Source organism: Ooceraea biroi, chromosome 8 (genome assembly GCF_003672135.1).
Source record: "Ooceraea biroi isolate clonal line C1 chromosome 8, Obir_v5.4, whole genome shotgun sequence".
NCBI lineage: Eukaryota > Metazoa > Arthropoda > Insecta > Hymenoptera > Formicidae > Ooceraea > Ooceraea biroi.
In genome coordinates, this window is record NC_039513.1 from 4142056 (window position 1) to 4165038 (window position 22983).

At 41.0% G+C, this 22983-nt stretch overlaps 1 protein-coding gene across 4 annotated transcripts in view; it reads left to right on the forward strand.

Annotated features, from left to right (window-relative positions):
- LOC105285825 overlaps window positions 1-22983 on the forward strand; it is a 253884-nt gene that overhangs the window by 218388 nt on the left and 12513 nt on the right. For all 4 annotated transcript variants that reach the window (XM_011350327.3, XM_011350328.3, XM_011350329.2 and 1 more), the window contains 2 exons: window positions 20426-21424; window positions 22670-22918. In XM_011350327.3, the coding sequence (XP_011348629.2) occupies window positions 20426-21424; window positions 22670-22918 (1248 nt within the window). The remainder of the gene's footprint in view (window positions 1-20425; window positions 21425-22669; window positions 22919-22983) is intronic.

Genomic DNA, 22983 nt, shown 5'->3' on the forward strand with positions numbered 1-22983 from the left:
TTCGAATCATGTTTATTACGCCGCATTGTCTGGTTTCGCATTATGATCCGGATGGCTTCATTAACTTGTCCACGTTAATTTAATCCAGCGTATCCGTTTTACGTCCCAACTGTATTCAGTATGGTGGTAAATAATAAGCTATCGCTGAATTGAAAATCCAATCTTGTAAAACCGCATAACTATTTCACTTACTTTCTAGTTTCGTTATTTATTGAATGACAAGATTATTGGAATCCTTTTCTATTTGTAGGTAATGCTAATAAATAGCATAATTTCGTTTTTGCTTAATTTTAAAAGAGAAGAGCTTTATTTTTATATATTAAAAGCTTCATTTTTATGTATTATCCATCAAAAAATGTTCGAAATTGAATATTAAACAAATGTCACGAGCAGTTTAATTAAATTCCTCTGCTACAAAGAGTCTCAATTTTAACTTTATAAAATAATTTATAAAATAGAGGAGAATAATATGCATAAGCTGATGATCTCTCATATATATATCACATAGATATCACATATAGATCCTATCTTTTACATAGGGGTGTGATTTAGGTTTGAGGGTTTTTTTTGCTCAAAAACGCATGTATTTAAATATGATAATGAATGAATACCTTAATCAAAATATTTTCCTTCCTTTTCTATAACTTTTTCCCATCTTTCTGGCAAGAGATGGATTCCACCACGATAAAATCACTCTTCTTTTCAGTTCATCCATTCGTCGACGAATTTTCGCACTTCTTCCAAATTATGAAAGTGTGTATCCTCTAAAGCGTGTTGCATCGACCGGAACAAATAATAATTGCATGGAGCAATGTCCGGAGAAGACTTCCCATTCAAGCTCTAATAGTGTTTGTTTCACTGATAACGCAACGTGAGGTCGAGCGTTGTCACGAAGAAGAATCACTTTCCGTCGTTTACTCGCAATTGCTGGTCGTTTTTGGTCCAATGCTTGCTTCAACTTGTACAATTGGTGTCGATAACGATCAGCCGTGACAGTCTCATGCGGATTTAACAGCTCATAGTACATTATCCCACCAAATACAGAGAATTACTTTTGAACCGTCAATATTGCGTCTCGGAGTGGATGTTGATGGTTCACCTGGATCCACCCATGATTTTCTGCGTTTCGGATTATCAAAATAGATCCACTTTTCATCCCCAGTAACAATCCGAGACAAAAGACTCTTCCTTTTTTGCCTGGCGATCAACGAAATGCAAATGTTCAAATGGCACTTTCCGATAATTGATGTCGAACCCATTTCCCTTCTTTCTGAATTTTTCCCATTTCATGTAAATGTTTGATAACTGTTGTACGATCAACATTTAATGCTCTGGCAAGTTCTGAAGTGGATTGTGTTGGATTTTCGTCCAATAATGCTTGCAAATCTGCATTTTCAAGCTTTCTTGATTGTCCCGAGCGTTCTTTGTCCTTCACATCAGTATCACGACTTTTAAAGCGTCTAAACCAGTATTCACACATCTTAATTGATGGAGCAGAATCACCATAAGTTTCCACAAGAATTCTATAACCGTCAGCCGCAGTTTTCTTTTGATTAAAAAACAAAAGCAACGCATGTCGAAAATGCTCTTTCGGATTTTTACGATGATATAAACACGACTGTTATTGCATCTATTGCTATAATGCTACTAAATGTCATGGATAATGTCAAGACTGTAAGAAACAACAGTTATCGGAAACAGCTATTGGAACAAACTGACACTACAGCCATCTGTTGCAAAACCCTCAAAACTAAATCACACTCCTAATATATCGCACGAGCGTGAAATGTTTCGTTAGAATTTTTCATGAATCGAAATCTGATTTGTGACGCAATTCCAGCAAGTTAATTATTCGAGTGTTTACGTTTGATTCTCCTCTTTCTCATGAAGCCTCTAAAATAAAATCGCCTTTCTTTTTGAATCATGTTGTAACTCGAGTATGCGTACGAAACGACTGGTCAAACTTAACTCGTACTGTTACTACTACCGAGATATCCAAGTAGAAACGGACGAGCGGGCGCCTTTGGCAATTGGTAACCGGAAATGATACGACGGACCAAGACGAAGTCTCCAAGGGAGGAGTATGAACGCGACACCTTGTTCAGGTCATCTAGTTATTTTACGGACATTACTCTATGATTTGAGACACTCGATCTTGCGATTCAAAATCGAATCGATCCGAACATATACATCAATTAAAAATAGAAGTATTCGGATGCTTTATAATAGGGCCTACATCTTCCAAAATTCTTTGGAATGTACATTACTTTGTGTATATAATTTTTTTATATACAAGGTGAGGCACCTAAAACAGGCCACCTGAATATCTCGGCTGTTATTGGTGATAGAAAAAAATGTGTCAGACCAAACTTGCATGGTTTCGAGGGACACATAATTTGTTCTAAATAGTTTTTTATTAGATGGACGCGTAGAGGTCATATGAAGGTCAACTTCGTTTTTTTAAATGGTATGATATGTTTTTTTACGTACCATCTAGTGGAGCGTTTGAAGATGCGCACATTGATCTACGGGTCAAAATCATTCAAGGTCACTGAAGGCCAACTGTGAGGGGAAATAATTTACTTTATATTGCCTAGAGTTTTCTGCTATTAAAAATACTGTAAACTCAGAAATGAAAAAGTTCTAGCCCTTAGAAATTTTTTCTTTTTCCGCGAAGTTCTGAGTTGTTATCATTATTTTTTATATTGCCTAGAGTTCTCTGCTATTGAAAATACCGTAAATTCAGAAATGAAAAAGTTCCAGCCCTTAGAAATTTTTTCTTTTCCGAGAAGTTCTGAGTTGTTGATATCTATATTTTTTATATTGCCTAGAGTTCTCTGCTATTGAAAATACCGTAAACTCAGAAATGAAAAAGTTCTAGCACTTAGAAATTTTAACCTTCAGTGACCGTGAATGATCTTGACCCGTAGATCAATGTGCGCATCTTCAAACGCTCTACTAGATGGTACGTAAAAACACATATCATACCATTTACAAAAACGAAGTTGACCTTCATATGACCTCTACGCGTCCACCTAATAAAAAACTATTTAGAACAAATTATGTGTCCCTCGAAATCATGCAAGTTTGGTCTGCTACATTTTTTTCTATCACCAATAACAGCCGAGATATTCAGGTGGCCTGTTTTAGGTGCCTCACCCTGTATATCATAGCCAGGATTACTAAAAATATGTCATGATTGCAATATAATCATGATACTTGAACAAAGTATGATACTGTAGGAATTCTCGTGCCTTGAAGCCTCCGCAAGAGAGAAGGAGGCGAAAGAAAAAGTAAAAGACACCGGTCTGTATAATTGCGAAAACAAGCTCACGCCGGAACTATTATAGCGATCGAAGCCTGGCTCGTCGGGTAGCGGCATTTACCTTATCGCGACGGAGATGTATCATGGATTTCCAATCAATTACGATGCTCGCGCCCGGCAAAAGACGACAAACTCCCTCGACCGTCGTCCCTCGATTGATAATCGTCTCCTCGGATTACGACCCTTGATTCTCTCCCTCTTCCTCCCTCTGCTGGCCTCTCGAGCGCGACGAAGGCTGAGGCGAGTTAATTCGAGGGAACTGGCGGACGAAGGACGGACGACCCCTAGGCCGTGGAGGAAGGTCGACGGCGGCAGCAGACAGGACGGAGAGGTACGCTTCCTCGTGTCTGACTTCTTGGTCAGGCGTAAGAGACGTGACCGACATAGTCGACATAAGCAATCCCGTTCGGTGGCTGCCTTCGCCGGCTAAATTAAAGAAAAACAATTGTCTCGTGTCTTGTCCGGCAGCTGAAATTAAAGTGATATGTACCTCGCGTTTCAGCCAATTTCGCGAGAGGGATGAGTGGAACGTGCATACGTGTACCGCGTGTGTACACGAGAATACGTGCATGTACAATTACGTAACGAGAAATGTGACGACAGGAACGTGTCGCGACACGAGGGAAAACAGTGCTGACAGTAGAAAAACGTCTCGCACGCGCGATGGAATAACGAGACGCGACCGAGGATGGCATGTATCAATTCAATTCTCGGTGTGTGTCTCGTGTCTTTAGGAAATTCCGGCAAATTGCCTCGTGATAAGAGCACGTAGCGAGATAATCGAAACCGTATACACTCGCGCCTCGGGCGCCGCGCCGTGCTCGAGAAACGTAGGTGGGTAATCCTGTTACCAGCGGTCCGTTACCGTTTACTTAAGTCCCTCCCATACGCTGTATTCGCAACAAGCGATGGCTGCTTGAAAATTTCAGCCAACCGATTTTTTACTGTTTAGTGAGATAATAAGGTACGAGACAAACTCACGATGCGCGTAATTCCGCATCGAAACTTTCAATGCCAATTTTAAATCTGGAAATGAATAACGCGTTGATTAATCTTTTTTCCACATTTAGTGAAATAATGTGTTATGTGCGATGAGCGGAAAGGACTTTCGTATAAGAGGGATTTAAATGACTGTCGTGGAATAGCTTGTAGCATTCGAGACACAACGGCGAGATGTAATTTCGACGCGGAAAATCCTTGTTATCCGGCACAACGGCGGAAACTTGCCGGAGTTAGAGAGAAAAATAGCGTCGCTAAGGGAGAAGTGGCATCGCGATATTTGCAAGTGAAACTCGAATCAAATGTAGGAAGTAGAAATGAGAAACATAATTTTGTTGCGAAGGATTCTCGGTAAGCGTCCGGGTCGTAACAAGGGTTTTCTCAGGGAAAATAAGGATATGTCCGCGAGCGGCTAACGACGCCGCGTAATTTGCAAGGCAGATTTCGATGGCATGCTCCGAGAGCGGGAATGAAAAACCTAAGTTTGTTACGTCCATCGAAGGAAAGCTCAAGCAAGTTGTGCACTTTGAAGGAGGAAACACAATCCGTTCCTGGACGCATTTCCGGTCCGCTTGTCGGATACGATATGAATTAACACATGTACAATCGCAAAGCACATAAATACGTAAATGCATGTAAGAATTGCGGAAACATTACCGTAAGAAAACACCAATATTCGTAAGAAAACAGTAAGACTCGCAGAATATCGCAAAGATCGAGTGTTAGGAATCGTCCTGGAATGCGCTGCGAACGCGTTCCTTGCGCGAGGAGGATTCACTCGCACCACCTTAACAACATCGTCCAGAAGCTGCTACTTTGCTTCCGTTCCGTAAAATCCGAAGAATCTCCCTAGCATGACGGAGGAACAGACGGGCGACGGCGGCTCGTTGCACGAAATTTGCAAGCAAATTGCCAATTCTCAGACAACCCATGGACATGGTCGACCGAGCGGTGTGCGCGTCGATGACACGCACCAGGTACATGACCACCTGCGACCTGATGGCATGAACCCGTCTGCGGAATGCAAGCAACCCTTCGAGATTTCAGTGCACGCCCAAGCACGAGACATTACAATCGTTTACACACTATTTCTCAAACGTATATTTAAAGATTATGTAATCCACTTTGTGCACACATACACGCGCCGGAGATTATTTCGTTGACTTTTGGTTGTTTGAATCGTCAGTCAAGCTCGAGAGATATGACAAAAGCTCTTTCAATTAGCAAATACTTAAGCACTTTCTATAGAGCCCGTCACGCACATCAGTATACCGTTTTGTACAGTTCGAAGGATTCTCCATTAACTCGAAGTGAGATCCTCTTTCATTCCGCGCTTCCTCTTTCAAGACCGTAAATGCTTGAAATCGGTGAGGGTTTGAACGCCACGAGGTCTTTCGAAGTATCGAAAGAAGTCCATGAGAAAATGAAAGAAATCGTGCGGCATTCAAGACTTTATCGCTTAAAATATACACTTTTCTTTCTTCAATAGAAAATATTTAAAATATTTATAAAATCGTATAATGTTTCTGAGATTAATACTACATGTTTTATTTTATGTTGGTTATTTATACAACCGGTATACCGACGATGTAATTTAGTATAAATGCATAAATGCGTATGCGTGTTCGCATTCTAAAAATATGTAAAAATAATCCAGGGCGACGTTGTCCAACCATTTCGGACGAATTAAAAAGGTGCATTACGATACATTACCGCGAAACGACAAGTGCAGCGGTAGTTATACATCGCGCGAGCGGGCAAAACAGCAGTCACGGTGAAAGAAGTCGAACAAAACGACGCGAGGTATTAAAGTGTCAGAAGCTCTAACGAGGAACGGGAAGCGATACGCAAAAAAATAGACGCAGACCAGAGACATGAGTTGGACAAGGATGAGGGATCCATGGTCTGGTAGACAAAAAAGTACCAGAGGCGAAAAGCCAAGGAGAAAGGGGACAAGATACAAGGAGAAAAGAAGAGAGAAAAGAAGTAACGGAGGAAAAAGGAGAATAGAAAGAAGGGAAAACCGAGGAAAAGGGGTAGAGATAGAAAGGAGGAGAACAGAGAGAAGGATGGGAAGAAAACAACCAAGGGTGAGACGGCGAAACCGAACGCCGCATTCTCAGTATGTGAGCGAAACGGGCCGCAAGAACCGAAACTGCAAGATGTGCAACTGCAAGCTTTGTCCCCGGCTGAACGAACGCGAGGATTGTCGACGACATCAGTGGAAGGTCCATCCAAGCCGACGAGGCTCTCCCACCCTTTTTCACTCATCTCACTGGATCTCGTCCAACCTCGAGCTCGAAAGGACTTAGAAGAGATCCTCATCCCCGTCCATCGATTCTACGAGAGCGTGATGTTCGGTTCGTTCAAAAGTACGAACCGAAGGAAAATTTCTGACTGTATAGTCCTTACAGCAAGATTTTCATGCCGATCGTTCGAAAGTTTGAACTTATGGAGCGATTCAAAGAACCGATAATTCAGGAGAACTCAGGTACGGCTGACCCGAAGAAAAGTATGTAATTTTTAGCGACCGCTTCTAATAGTGATGACGATGTTTACGGCTTCCGAAAGTTTGCGCGCGCACGAGAGAATGTGCATCGCGCCAAGTTCGTTCGATCGAGAGTGCGAGAGTTTAAATAATGTATCTTGGTGTTATACGGTGTTCGCTAAACGCGATCCGGCGAGACGTGAAAATTTAGATGCGCTGTTTTCTTGCGCAAATAGGGATTAATGCGATTTTGCTCGACGCGGCGGTACCAAAAATAAGTTTCGAAAGCGCAATTTTAGCTTCCATTATATTGATCGTTCGTTCCCATAACGGTCCCGACTGCGGAATGATCTATTAGAATTGCTAATATTTCGTGACGACAATAACAGCATCGAACGCCGATGTTATCGCATTAGGAACCTATTTCCAATAGCTGCTCAGCAATTAATGACTAGCTCGGCGTCTCTATACGAGAAACACGCGTATTTCTCCTGCGTCGTGATATCGATTATCCTCTAAAATACTCAATACTTTCCATCCCCTTAAACAGCACAAAGCACACGGTTCTTCCATCTTTTCCATCTCGACTTTTCCTCATTCCCTCGTATTTCTGCCGGAATAAACTTCCCTCCTATTTCTTTCGCACCCTCCTATCGTCGTACTCGCGCTTCCGCGCTCTTCCTTTCCCAGCCCCTCTTCTTATTCCTCTCCTGCACCTCTTCTTCGTTCTCACCCTCGTATATTGATTACATAAGCGACCGAATATACTAACTCAGCTAAAAACGTCCTCTGCTCGTGCCTCTTCCTCTCCCTCCCCGAAATGGCGTTTATGCCATCACGAGCATCCTCGCCTGCATCGTCATAGTTAAACGAGCGCCGGATGGGACCGCAATGTATTAATGATGTTTTACGAATCTTCGGCACGATCGCCGAAACAGATCGCTATGATCGCTTTGTACGATAAGATAAAAGTCATCGATTACATGTAGAATATGTAACGTAGAATGCATACGTAAGATGCATACGTAATGTCGATCCCGCCAAACACTTGTCTTAACAAATTTGAATCGAATTTCCTATTAAGCATATAGCATAAAGCTACAGTTTACGAATTGTCGGAGTAAAAAAGATTTTTAAGATGGAAAAACTGACGAAATTTCTCTAAAAGATAAGAGGATTATAGGAATGGCAGATAATGAAATATAAGTCGCGTTAATCGCAATTAGTAATAGTCGCAATTAGGATGAACAAGAGAAACCTTCGATCCTGTTTGTAGTTTGGAATAAAAACGCTTAAGATCGATAGTCTTAATTACTGAATTGTTGATGCCGAAAATGATGGCATCTCCAGGACCAGGAAACGCGCTTGGTATTTACGCCATGGAAAACTTCCCTAATAATACGATCCCTGCGCGGGATATTTTGTACAACGGCAACATGATTCGAAAAGCGATGCGTGAAGCCTCGTTATTGTAGCAGAAAGTTCAAGTAATATATATTACATGCCCACGCTCCGAGCACGCGTAATTCATATGCTCGAAATGCATAATTGGTATTGCCGATAAAATTAAAGTACTTTCGACGAACAGTAAAGCATCCATTAAAACTTTTCAGGGGGAGGTTCGCATCCCTGTTCGCGGTGAATAGACCACGTCTCGCTTTTGATGCCTCTCTAGTTACGATCCTTGCACGCTCATAACATCTTGACTTGCGTGATTGTTGGAAAGGCCTACAGCGTTCATGACTCTCACGCTATTTTATCAATTGAAAATAATCGTTTCTTAGAAACCGTATTTATGAAAATTATTAATCTAAAAAGAATATTATTTTTATCAGCGATTGTATCATTTCATATTATGTCAAATTAGAGAGAAATTCTCTTACAAAAATATTCTTACGAGATACAAACAATGTGATGTTTGTAGCATAAATTTTATCTGTCGTATATGCACATTATTTTTATCGCAATCTATTGCAAGAAGATTTCTCAAACATTGAACAAATTAACGAAAAAATGTTTATAGATAGTTTCTTGAAAAACATATTCATCGTATCATATAAAAGGCCATCTTCTGCTTTTACATTGCAGCTCTTTCTTTTTGCGAAAATATCAATTAAAAATAAATTTATCAGCAAACATGCATTTTCGTTTTCAGTCGCGAAATTGCGGAACAAAAATTGGTAATTTTTGCCGTACTCACGCCGAGCGTACGGAATTGTAAAAAGTAAATGAGAGAGACAAAATTGGAATTATGTGGAGGCGTACAATAAAACTATTAAGCAAATCTCAATCGAAATTTAATAGCGAACCGCGGTATACGTCGGTCGGCGCAAAATAATTGAGTCAAATATGAAAATGCCGGCGCGGACGGAGTCGGAGGCGGGAGATTGCCGAAAAGGGAAAAATTGATAGAATTATTGAAACAAAGGCCGGAAGGCCTTTAGAGCCGATCCTCTAGGACGCAAACACGCGAATTAATTTGCCTGCGACGCTTTTTTTCACGCTGGTATTGGAAGGACACCGGTCCCCGGACTGAAAACTCAATGGAAACGGAAAACTCTGTAGCCGCATAACGAACCGATCTAACCGGGCTGGAGAGAAACGCGCCAGGAAGTCGGACAAAGAAAAACGGAGCGAAAAAAAGAGAAAGAACGCCGTGCACAATGAAGTATGAAAAAAAACGCGTGCCAAAAATTCCATCTCGTTGGACGCGCCATTTTTACGCGTTGCCACCCTTGGGGAATTGAATTTCTATCGCGCGCCGCGCTTGATCGTTCCGACGAATTATTTGTCGTTCTGACTTTCGTCGACACGGCGACATCCGTTTTTCTTTTTTGTTTTACTCTTTTTTTTATTTCTTTTTCCTTTTTTTTAGAAGGCAGGCAAGCTCGTATCGCAGTTGTTTCGGGGCCATCATTGTTTCTCTGTACGAAGTTTGAGCGACCCGCTGACGCCGTAACCGTAGCAAAGTTATGCGAAACGAACGGACTCGTTATCCTGAAAAGAATGCGCGGACTTCGTTTTGACACAAATTCCTATTAGCAATATAACTTTGTTTCGAAATTATTCATAATTCTTTATATATATATATCTGATTAGGTATTATTCATTTCTTATTAATTTATTTGAATCAGATGTATGTTGCATCTTCTTTTTTATCTAATAATAACGTACACCGTTATCAAACTAATCAAATTATAAAAATAGGATATTCCAATTGACATAATCTAAATGAATTCAAGATATGTTAGATAAAGCTATCTTTTAACCAGCTCGATATTAATTTCTCCTCAACAAAAATGCCGAGATGGCAATGATATTCAAGCTTTTATTCCAATTGGTAGCATTCAGTCGATATCCAGATTAGTTTTGTTATCATTGTCACGATGTGACAAAACTCGGTAATGCGCCGACCGCTAATGATAGCCTTAGGATAGCAATTTTACGTAAAACGCGCTACGTATTCATTGATCGCGGGCATTCGAAGCAAGACGACGGGTACGTGAGTTCATCAGAATGGGAAGTTCTCGGTCGCGCCATTGTCGACATTGAGTCGCGAGGAAAGAAGCTCGGGCGCTGGTAGACGTCCCCGTCGGGAGCGTTGGTTTGCTTTTTGCGCAAAAAAAGAAAAGGAAGAAGCAGCGAAAAAAGACTGAAGGTGGAAGGCGGAGGTGGAGGAAAGGGTGACAGTCGTCTCTCACTTTCGTGAGATATTAAATTGCGAATTGAGGGAACGAAGAGAGACCGCGGGCGCCGGGCGGCGAATACCGCCGCGATATGCATTATACAATGGACGCTCGTTTTTCACGCTTAATCTCATTAAACTCCCGCCATTCCGCCGTTCCCGCGGGGTATTGCCCCCGTTATAGAAGTAGAAAATCAAATCTGCGAAAATATACGCACGCGCGCAGCGCGGTGCAACGAGCACGCCGCCGTGTATAAATGCGGACGGGCTAACGCGATTATTGCGTCGTGCCGATAATCCTTAATGCAGATTCGTTAATGCAGAAGTCGGTGCGTTTCCAGTGAGTTCGGAGGCGCCAGCTATAAAAAAAGTATCCGGCACAGAGATGGATAATGGAAAATGTGATTATGGAAAAAACATGCACCAACATCGACAGTTGTCAAGCACGTACGGATAAGCATGTATACCGGGACATTTTGTTTCGTTCTCGTCGTCCGATTGGAAAGCACGACACCGGAAAGATCGCACAGCAGGAGCGAAGAGGAACGCTGCATGCTCCGAATGAACGGACTGTGAAAATTCTTCTTTCATTCCCATCGACAGTCCTGAGCGATCTCGAGAAGCGGATAAAGACGCCCGGCGCACTCACGCAAGACCGTCGCGTCTAACAGCCGGAAACCGGGATTAAAGTCGCGAAGAAATAATTTCTGCGTCGAAGCGTTTTCACGGTGGTTCGATCAGGGAGACCTTGTTCCACGACTGCCTCTCTGATGGCGGCCTTTCACGAACGCGGAATAAACGTGGCGGCGGGGTTAGGATTCGCGTCTTTGAACTTGACACGGGTCACCTGACTCCGCTACAACCCCCTCAGCATCAACGTCCTTGCACTCAAACCCACCCCCGAGCTGCCTCTCCTCGATGAACTTTACTCGGCTCCGAGTTAACGTTGCGAGTCGTGAAATCTTCCCTCTGCATGGATCCCTTTTTTGGCGTATCATCGTTGCATCGCGTGTTCATTGATAATTTTCACGTAACGATTCTTGGCCAGAAATACTACATCGTTTAGAAGAAGAAGTCACGTCCAAAAAATAAATAAAAGAATAAATCTCTAGCTCGTAAAAATTTTTGTGCATTTAAAAAAAATTATTCTCTAATTATATGTTTTTGCTAAACATTTTATTTCGCGATAAAAATAAACAGCATTTTAATTATTTTTTGTAAATTTTATTATGAGATATTGGTAATTTGAAGTTTATTTGATAAAAGCATGTAGATTCAGCACTTCGTGAGATCACAGAATTCATAGATGAACAACTCGTTCAATTTGGACGACATTCTGTGCGTAACACATATAAAGTCTCCGTACAAATCCTGTATAATGTGTATGTAGCAAAGTGTTAGTTCAACCATTCTCTCTAGACCAACGCCGCGCGCCGAACATTTCGAATCCTGAACTTGTCACAGATTAATGGATCGCGCGGATATCCCGTGTTTATTTTCTTCCCCCTTCCTTTTGTCCAGTTTTAATGAACCCCGTTCCGCTCGAAACTATAACCGCAACTTGCCGTGCTCTCCGAGTTCTCCGATACACTCTCCTTCTTCGCTGAAAGTTTCAGTAAGTTCATGATCTAGCGCGACTGTTCCGCTCGGGAACGATTCTTCTCGGTCCGCTGGCGAAGTTGCGCTTACAATTAGTGAGGAGCAGCCGGAATAATCGGAAGCTAATTCAGAAACTGCCTCGGAATAGCGATAATTAACTGAAAAGCAAGACGGGAGAACGGGCGACGGCGGTGGTGGCAGTTACTTGTTAAAATTTCGGATAAAGTCGCCGCGTGACTTGTTCGCGACTCGGAACGGACTTTTCTATCCCTCTGGATCCTTTCTTTGCGGCTATTTCATAATTCCGCCGCGTATCGCCGGTATACCATCCCCGGTGTTTTATAATACGGCACCCGATCCACGCTGGACGCGGTTCTCTTTATTTCTCTATTACGTCCGTTCTGTTCCCTCGCCGCTTCCTTGTTTTTCTTCCGGCCGGCACTTCAGATTTTCCTCGGTTCGTTCGGCTTCATGAAACTTTTATTACGAGGCAACGTTGTTTCTTACGGCGGTACTTTGATCATTTTAAATCGTAGTACAAGTACGTCCGGATTAAACGAAAGAAGCCACGCGCGTTTATCCTCTGGAAAAGTGAAGGAAAAAAGGAAAAACCAGACGCAACACGGGGTAACGAGAAGAAAACATCGATTTCGTCGAGTATCTTGTTGATTGCATTATGCCTACTAATTGATGTCTACTTTGTGCTACGTAAAACGAATGATTGTTCGGTCGCAAATTAATTAAGTCACACCGATACATTGCAGCTGGAATAATAAATGAGAAATTGACCACTGTTATGGCGTACGGCAGAATCTGATCGAAAAGGGAGAATTTTAAATCATAATATTACATTTGGACTGTATTAATTAATGAAAGGACACTTACTAAACGCAATTAATGAAATCATATTATGAAAAACACGAATCGGGCAAGTCGGCTTATTATTATTGCGCCGCGTTCGAAATATGCATCACATTATGGAAATAATTTTATCTTCCAAAAGGATTCGCGAGTTCAATGAGAAATTCGCGCACTCGGGGAAGTTTAATAAAAGCAGGATTAATGGAAAATGGTTCGCTTCTTTATTAACTCGTTGCAGCATTTATTAATGTCGGTTTTTAAATCCAATGACGTTAGTGCCTAATTCAGTCTCACAACTACGAAGTCTGAAGTAGATCGGCTTTGGGAACGAGTTTTAATTAATTTTCACAATATTTTTTTCTTCTTATAGCAATTTAATATCAAAAAATTATCAAGTACAATAAAATTATCAAGCTCTTTTCCCCAGCTTAAAATGTACTTATAATGATGTACGTTCCAAGCTTACATTTTACTGATTCTTGACATTTCAGAAGTAAATAAATGCACGCGTATATTTCCCGACAGTGTATTCGAATGTGTATCGATTATTATCAACAGCAAGTTTGATTATTAATCGTAGCGCTCGTTTACCTCCGCGTACACCGCAATCTCCTATTTATTTGAGTTTCTAAATGGTATGTATGATGACATGGGCATCTCGATTAGTTCGATGAATTTTGCGGGATATTTCACGAGGGCGAGAGGCGGCCGCACGGTTATACCTAACGGTTTAATATTCGTGATACAAAATTATGTCGGCGGCAACATTCGACGGAATCAGGTCGAAATGTTGCCCGGCCAATAATAATCAAGCCAGTAACGATCGACGTCCTGCTGTGCACTCAGGTTTAATTACACCGGTTGTCATCCGTGTTTACTCGCGGAGATGCGTGCGTTTCCCCCCGAATAAAACGCTGCTGACGGCGGTGGAGAATATTTCCGAACTACTACTCGGCGTTTATTTGGAGAATAGCGTCGCGTGTTGGTACGTTGCGTGGACTTGATGGACCATTTTTCTGCATAACTGCACGAAGAGATTTTTACTGTATTTCGAGAGCCTCGATGAAATCTCTCTACTTCTGTCTCTTTCATCTCTTTCTCCCTCTCGGTCTCTTTCTCCCTCACTCCACTGCCTGGTGGAAGTGCAGGCGATAATAAACGGGCGAATTGGTATACAGTAATTTAAGTGTACGAGCTAAATCGAGAGTGTTGAATATGATTAATTAATTAAATTCGACGCTACGGCTGTTACAATCGCGATTTTCATGCGTAACACTCAATATAACACCAGTAAAATCAATTTCTTGTTGCAGCAATATAACGGAGAATAACACTGCGCTTAGAATGATAATTAGTAGCGCAAGCGATGCATTTTTTAAAATTAAAGCTTATTAAGTTTTTGGGAAACCGCATAACGATTGAATCTATGATAAATTAAACATGCATAGTAAATCACAACAATACATCCAGATACGAATGATTAATTGATTAAGCTGATTCAATGAATATCGTGCGCTAATAAGTTGTTGAGTGTCACGCAGAATGGCATAATTTTACATCATTTGATATTAATGGAATTAACTTTGTACGGCATTAAAGTTACAAGATTGTGAGAGGTCTAAGGGAATAACGGATCCAGCAATATGAATTTTCTCGATGGGCTTATATTAAAATTAGAATTTATTGGTTTCTGGATACGGACACGAAACAGCAGGCTAAATTGAGCATGTGATATGAATAAAGGATATATGACTGATTAATTAATTTAATCAATATTACGAGTACTGGATACCCTATTGTTAGAGCATCCGTTACCAATTCTTGTATTTAATGGCTTAATTTGATACTCATATAATTAACATTCTGTCGTAGTGAAATTTAGAATCATATAAAGCAATATCTGATTACCTGCAAATAACGTAGATTTCGAGGATCTTAAAGCAAAAACTTACTATTTCTTCTTGTACATAAAACGGCGTGACTATTGATTGTATAAGAATTTATAGTTAATATTATAAAAAGAATACATATATCTGTGACTACTCAATCAATTGTAAAGGAACGTTTTTACTTAAATCAACAAGAATTGGATGCAGTTGCATTCACGAATGAGTTTAATGCAGAATCGACTCTCCAATGCAGTGAAATAAAACTCTATATTGTAACCATACGACACTCGAGATAAAAAATGCGCGCGCGATACAGATCTTATGACATTGAAGTTCAATTACTGATTTCTAATTGAATATAAAATCCTAAAATACATCTTCCATTTTTAAATTTATTTTAATATTTCACAGTTTTATTCCACATAACTAATAATTAATGAAATTTTTTATCAAAAGAAGAACCATAAGAAGAACTAGAATTTCACCGGAAAAATGATCTTTATTTCGTTACATGCAGCATATTGACCTCTGTATTTTTAGTATCAAGTCTAATATAATTTCCGCGAGAAATAATCATAATCAGCTTATCGTATCTCGGCACAGCGATATTTCGTCGCGAAAGAAATTCTTTGTATCCGCCACGGGGACAATCGGATGATTTATTTTACAAATACGACCGTAATTTATCGAAGGACGCAAACGAATCCCTCGAATCTTCCAATCAGCTTTTTTTCCCAAACGAAGACGAACGCGCGCGGTTGTTTCGAGGAGGAGGGTCTCGCTTACCCTTCCGCCTACTGTCCTTCTTTGCCGTGTACTCCCTCACCCCCATCTACCCTGCCAAAAGTTATTTCCGCTGGAAATTTATCGGCCTGGCGAGAATCGAGGCGTCATTTCCGGGCGTGCGAAACAAAGAGAGCTCCATACCAGTGGCGATCTCGCTCCTCGTTCGAAGAATAATTGGCGGTCCCCTTTTATCGCCCTTCTTTTTAACACCCCGCTCAGATAAAAGTATCGCAAAACTCGCGGATGTAAATCGTCAGCTAAAAGTACGTGACTTATCGGAGTATCTATCTTGCGCTCCGCGAAGAGAAACGGAAGACAAGCACACTCGTTCTCCTATTTACAAACTTCCGCTCAGTTTCGATACGTTCGATTTAACTTATGGCAACGATAAGCAAAGCACGCGCGACTTAGCCCTCCTCGAGCGTACCGCGAGTAACGAGACGTGACGCTTTGCTTATCTCTTCAGCGGATATCCGCTCTTCCGTAAGGAGCGAAGCTTTCGTTGCTTCGTCCACGTGAAGCGGAATTACAATCGCAGTTAAAAAAAAATACGACGCAACCTGAAGAAACGGCTGAAAAACGGGAAAGTGATTTCCTGCGAGTTTTTCATTATTATCAAGCGATAACCAATCGCCAATTAAGGATTAACGTGTCAAGCGCATTTACACCAGTGCAGCTAGCAATCGCGAAACATCCCACTCACTTACGGCGTTCCCGATTGCTGCTACATGATGATGCAAAACGAATGAAACTCTCACGAACGCGTCGACGAGCATCAACGAGCGACGGGGCAAACTAAGCACGCGATAACGGGGCGAAATTTCCGATCCGTTTCCCTCGTCCTCGAGATCGATCGTTAGGGGCGGCAGTTTCGTTTCCTGAAAAGGGTCTACGCAGGAGCGGCGCGGGCAGAGAGAGGCAGAGAGTAAAATCGAGGGAGGCAGCACTCGACCGATTAATTAAAAACTTGGAACTGCCGTGTCAAGAAGCACGCTCCACCGGGGAACGACGTGGACTCGCTCAGTGTGACAGGGTAATGCCACGATGACTAACCGGTACCGGATTGCCTATCGGGGCTTTTAGGTCAAAAATGGCGTTCTAATAAGACAGCGGGCTAGAAAGCTAATATCGTGGACACGCGATTAATTCCCCCCTACTTCCTTCGCGTAGCAAAACGGGAAAGAAAGAAATAAAAGCTGTTTTAATACCAAAATCTAATCTTAAACACTCCGCGGATTAATTTTTAATTAAACACTCCATTGGCATTGAATAAATTCAGCTTATTTTTGAATCGACATTCGATTCTCGTGATTACACACAATATTATAGAATTCATAAAATATTTTGTTAGATAAATTTTTTATGAAAATAATAGTCAATGCGGCATAATTTTAAGCATTCAAGCGTGATTAATTAAATTTTTAATTTTGATCAGAAATTTATTTAATGCTTTTAAATAATTAATAGTTTTACATAAAAGCGTAACTGTATATAAAATATTTGTGAAAGGATAATTTGTACTCTGCAAGTCTGCAATATGCTTGGAAGCATTCCAATTTTATCGCTGCTTGTTTTGCATGTCTTGAGTTGTGATATCGCGTAAATTTAGCAATGCTTATTAAAGACGCGGGGTCGTGAACCTGATCCCCCGCTATCGGGACAGCACAGGTAATTGTCGCGATTAATTCCGTGATTTTCTTCTTTCTGAAAAGGGATCGGTTAGTTCACTTCAAGTTAGCGGAAGTTGGAAAGCTGCGCTGGGTAATTTAGCGCTTGCGGTTGTTATCGATTATCGGGAGCGCGACTCGTTACCAATAAGTACTTGCGCCGCAGGATATAAGTATATTGCACGCGATAAACAATTTTCAGACATAAAATACTGCAAAAAATAACTACCATTATTTTTATCTTAATATCTACTTAAAAATTTACTTACACATTTATTTGACATTATTTATTTGGCATAAAACTTTAACAAACAACTATAAAAAATATCTAATTAAATTTTTTAAATATTATCAGATAAGAATGTACAAAAAACGCACAAATCTTTCGTTATTAATGGCAACGACTACTTTTTATTAATTTAATGCATACATGAATATTTCTTGAGGTTTTTATCCTTTACTGAATATATTTTACTCAATATTTTTAATAATATAACTATATAATGATTTATTTTATCTGTTTTCTTAAAATGTATTGTATCAGAAAAATATCTACACATTATTATGATAATAATAATTATTAATTATTATTAATACAATTGATCAGTTAAAATTAAGAAAAATCTATGCATGACATTTTTGCTTTATTATGAAGGAATTCACGATATTTTAACACACGAAAATTTCGTTTCATGGTAACAATAACGATCAGCATAGCCCGTGATTCGGTCTTCTGATCAAGCACAAAGGAATCGAGATGGACCAAAGGGTCTGACTCCCAATCTCCTCCTCTCTCAGAACCCACCCTTAGCGTACCATCCCTTTTAGGCAGGTCCGTGCCGAGAATCGCTTAACGAGTCGGAAAAATCAAGTCTACTGCGCCGAGACCGAACGTCGCTTTTGCGTTGTCGCGAAATCGTGTCTAATTAACCATAAAAATAACGAGAATTTTGCGGTATCGAGATAACGACTTATAAAATTTATTAAATAAAGTAACAGCACAAGAGATTATCTTTGACAGAGATAAGAAGATAAGTTGACCTTGATAAAAATAATTAATCCGAGTTCTCCACTCATGTATTCTTGCGGGAGACTCTTTAACCACTACCGTATTCTCATAATTAAGTCGCGAGCAAATGAAACAGAGTAGTATCGTTTTTAAAGCGGATCTTTCTGAGAGACTTAATTAGAAAGTGAGATCCGGTTACTTTTGTAACGGAATCTTACTTTCTAATTAAGAGCAAGTAAATGTAAATTTTTCCGGCTCCTTTCGCACGAACTTTCCAACCCTTTCAACGTTAAGTAGCAGTTAAACCTTTCGCTGTATTTTTCCTACAGGATAATCGATATATTCTTTTTTTCTGGAAGTATTATATGTTATGTGCTCTGGATTAATTCGAGATATGTATTATACTGTGTAACATAAAAATAAATAAAACTGAATCATTAAGCAAAGTTTGGAGGCTCGATATCGAGATAAGACAATAATGCGAGTTGCCAGACAAGGAAAGGATGGCGGCCTTGAGTCGGAGATGCGTCGTCAGATTTGTCTCGTTAGAGTTCGCATTGTGTCTGCCTATGGTCGATTTACGCTTTCTCGTTATAGTCATTCCGTTGCTTTCTTGGATATTCCAGAGGCCTTCCGTGGCCTTATTCGTCCCCTTTCCTACGATCTAATGAGCTTCCATTAAGACCACAATGCATTTCTCTTGTTTGCGCGTGATTGTCGGTATTTATTATGTGACTCGTGTATATTATATGTAAGGGAAGAAATTTACGAGGAAGAGGAGAAAAAACTATGTCGTTGATAAGTAAGGGCATAAAAAATTTAGGATTATTCAGGCAATAATCATTCCGACATTCACAATATTAGTAATTGGAGAGTCTTGAAACGTAGAATCTTTTGTAAAAATTTCATAGAATGAACTAACGGTGAAATAATAGTCATCGTTTTATTCGGTTATTTCTGAAACGACTTGTACAATTACTTTAAATTAACCACGACGGAAAAATGATTAACGTGAGTTGGACAAATTTCGAGTCATTATATAACATTTTTAACTATCTTAAAATGCATAAGATGTGTAATATGATTATGTGAACTCGTTGAATGGACTCGGACATCCGTGGCTTTTTTCAGAACTTTTTTCTTCGGGTTAAAATATACCGTACTTCCTCTCGCTAACAAGAAAGTATCATTAGCAGGGATCGATAACCTTCGTCGAGCTTCTTGTCCCAACTTCTAAAGTTACGGCATTTAAAATTCCGTTTAAGACTCAACTTCGAAGTTTCTTCTTAGGCCGTAGAAATTACGAGCATATCGGTGCTTTACTTTCGCAGATAGGATCATTAATTTATAGTGACTCTTTTTATCCGAGATGCCATCTCTGCGTTTATTACTATATATATATTTATACGCTAATAATAACAATAATATTATTGCGTAACGTGTGCAATTTTATTGCATTCATATAAATTCTGTCGGTCCATGCCGGAGTATGGTGACAAAAAGTATTGTTTTACATATGTAATAAATAATAATAAATTATCGTGCTGCTGATTTTATTTCGCATGCATATCACACATTATTTCAAAACCTACCTTATTGTAAATATAAAACAATTCTAGAACACATATCATACGGGAGCGTTGTATTAATGTTTCAAATGTAGCCGGTGTGTGATATTTATCTCTAATAATAACGTAAATTTATTCTTCCGTCATCAGAAAATTCTCCATCTGCTATAAATATTATTTTATCTGAGATTATTTCGTTGTAAATACATACACATACACACATGTGCATATACGCAAATATTTATTCTGAAAATTTAACCGAAGAAATTATTATAACCACTGTCTCTTTTACACTGAATGCGCAATTAAAGTTAAGATATTTATACTTAGAAAATGATAATCGTATACGTATCAGTTAATCAATGATCGATAATTAACTGATACATATAGTAACAAAGTCATTTCCTAATTTCTAGAAATCTTAACATTAAAACACATCTCTCTAATATGCTTCCTAAATTCTTAACATTTCTCGGCTAGTGTCGCACGTTTTTCAAGCGGAAATACGACGATGCATTCTTAAACGTTCGCATTCATTTTCTGTCGCAGCGAGTTCTCCGGAACTACGCACCTGTCCATACCTGGGCAAGTTCACGGTGACGGGCGTGAATCAACGGAATCAACGGAACACGCGCGAGAGTCGCAGGAGCCAGCATCCACAGGAATCGTTGCCTACCCGACGCGACGGCGAGAAAGTGCGCCACGCCCAGGAGAGGAACGAGGACCGGCGAAGCCGCAAGCTGGATTACGAGGTCGAGAAGCGCCGGGCTAACAACGAATACCTGGTCCACGAGAGGATGGGCCGACGAGCGCGTTCGAATCGCGGCTGCAACCGGGCCCACAAGGGGGATTACAGTCTGGAGAAGCCCTCGGAAGCGTGGAGTTCCTCCGAGCTGGGAGATGTCCGGGTTCTTCATGACCGAGAACGCATCTCACGATTGAAGGTGAGGAAACCGGACGCCTCGGATTCGGAACAACATACCGCGGAGAGCAAATTGAAGGTGAGAAGATCGCGCGCCGTCAAACATCCAGAGGAACGTAGTTCACAAGACATGAGACAGTCGAGGGACATCGAGATGATCAGAAACGAAAGCGCAAAGATCGGAAACGAAACCGAAAAGATCGGAAACGAACTGAACCAGTGGCAGAAGGCGAACAGGTCGAGAAGACATCCAAAGATAGAAGACTTTCAGATAGATGACGCGATCGGACGGTTTTGGGCCGTTGATCCGGACGACAGCTGGACCACCAGCACGCTGCAAGTGCAGGATGATTATTTTGGGGATTATCTTGAATCCGAGAGCCTGCCACAGAAGAGATCGACGTCAGAGAGTTTGACTGGCAAGGGTATGACCTATAAGGACCTCCTGAGGATGAAGAGGGAGCTCGAGGAGCGCGAAAAGGACGAGGACGCCCCGGAAAGACGGGAGAAGAGGAACGAAGATGAGTCTAGGTGCAGCTCAGAGGTGACGACCTTAACCGTGGGCTGCTCCACAGCGGACAGGATGGAGTTTCAAAGTGACTGCCTCGACGACGACGCTATCACCGGTAATTATCTGTCTTTTCTTCCTCTTTACCGTGGTGTCGAGAGTCTTGTGCCGTGTTTTGGCCCCCTTGAACGCGAGCGCCATACCGTGAATCATGAGGGAGAATTATTTTTTCACGGCATCTCGAGCGTGGAATTCGACGCGGTCAAAGAGTGCCTTTTTCACGCAAATCATAAATTACAAAGAAATAAAGTTGCTTTGACAAAACTTTTCGGGAAGAAAAAATTTATATATTTATATCTTTGCATCTTCGTTGCCTAATTTTCAAAATGGTTTGTGACTTTAATTTTATTTAGAATGTTTTGCTAAATTTTGTTGCGTTTATCTAGAATAATCTCAAAAGCACAGGTTTAAAGGGATTCATAAGTAATAGGTGACTCGATAAACCTGTGAAACGTACTTTATTTAAAAGTAGATATTTCCTAATAAATTTTCGCAAAACTACTCTTTCCTTAATGCTGATTATCGAAGTTTAAAAGACTAGAGACAGCTGAAAAGGAATTCGCATAGCTAAATGAAGTATTTAGTAAATGCAATGGAAAAAGTAAATAAAGTATATTTCCACTAGCTTTTCTGAGAGATTTTAGAAGAAAAGATTAATATCAGTCTGGAAGATGTTAATCTTCATCCTGAATATACAATGAGCTAAGAAACGTCCATCAAGTAATCGTAAAACCTCTTCCAGAGATTTGCGTAGCTAATATTAATTAAGTCAATGTTAGCGATAAAGTCTCCGCCGACATTTATATCGCGCTTATGAAAATATTACCCAGAGACAGTATGACGAATTCGAGCCTTTCAGAGTTAAAGTGGTGATATTAGCGACTACCCACTCGTCTGCGCGTGCGAGCGCGTCTTATCCAACAGCTCGAACTTGTGCCCCGCGTTTGTCAATGCCAGTAATGTCGTAACTTCATTACGGCTGTCGAGGTAATGTCCCCTCGCCACGACTCCGCATTATTGTCAAAACGCCAGAATATTCAAAAGAACCGCGAGGCATTTGTTCCTCTCTTTCTCCCCTCATGTAGATCATCGGTGCTCCGCGGCTCTACAAATACCCTGCCGACCCTCGACACCGTCGAGGTTTATTTCAGGGGAAATAATGGCACTCGAAGGGTAACGAACGTCGAGACGCCACCCCCGTACGAGCCGTTATTATCCCAAAACTTTCTCCGACCGACCCTCCCCCGAGAGTGTTTCGCGAAGAAGACCTTTTGGCAGCCCCGTGTTCTCTCTTGCCTTCCAGCCTACTCCTGCCACGGTAGATGGTTCGACGCCGAGGGCACGCAGTTCGTGATCGCAACCCCGTTGGCGCGCAGAACAGCGTGGTCGAACAGTGAGAACAACAGGGCACAGCCCTACAGAAACACCCGTAGACTGTGCTTCATGTACAAAGAGAGTGGCGGAGTTGTCAGTTTGACTGCCAGCCCCGTGGCGTGTCAGAGGGGCATCCCGCCACCCGCGCCGATGTTGGCCTTCAACGCTACCAGCACCGGTAAGTGGCAACCTTCGTCAACCCTCTCGTCTTCCGTCGCTGCGCCGGATTTTACCTCGGATTAG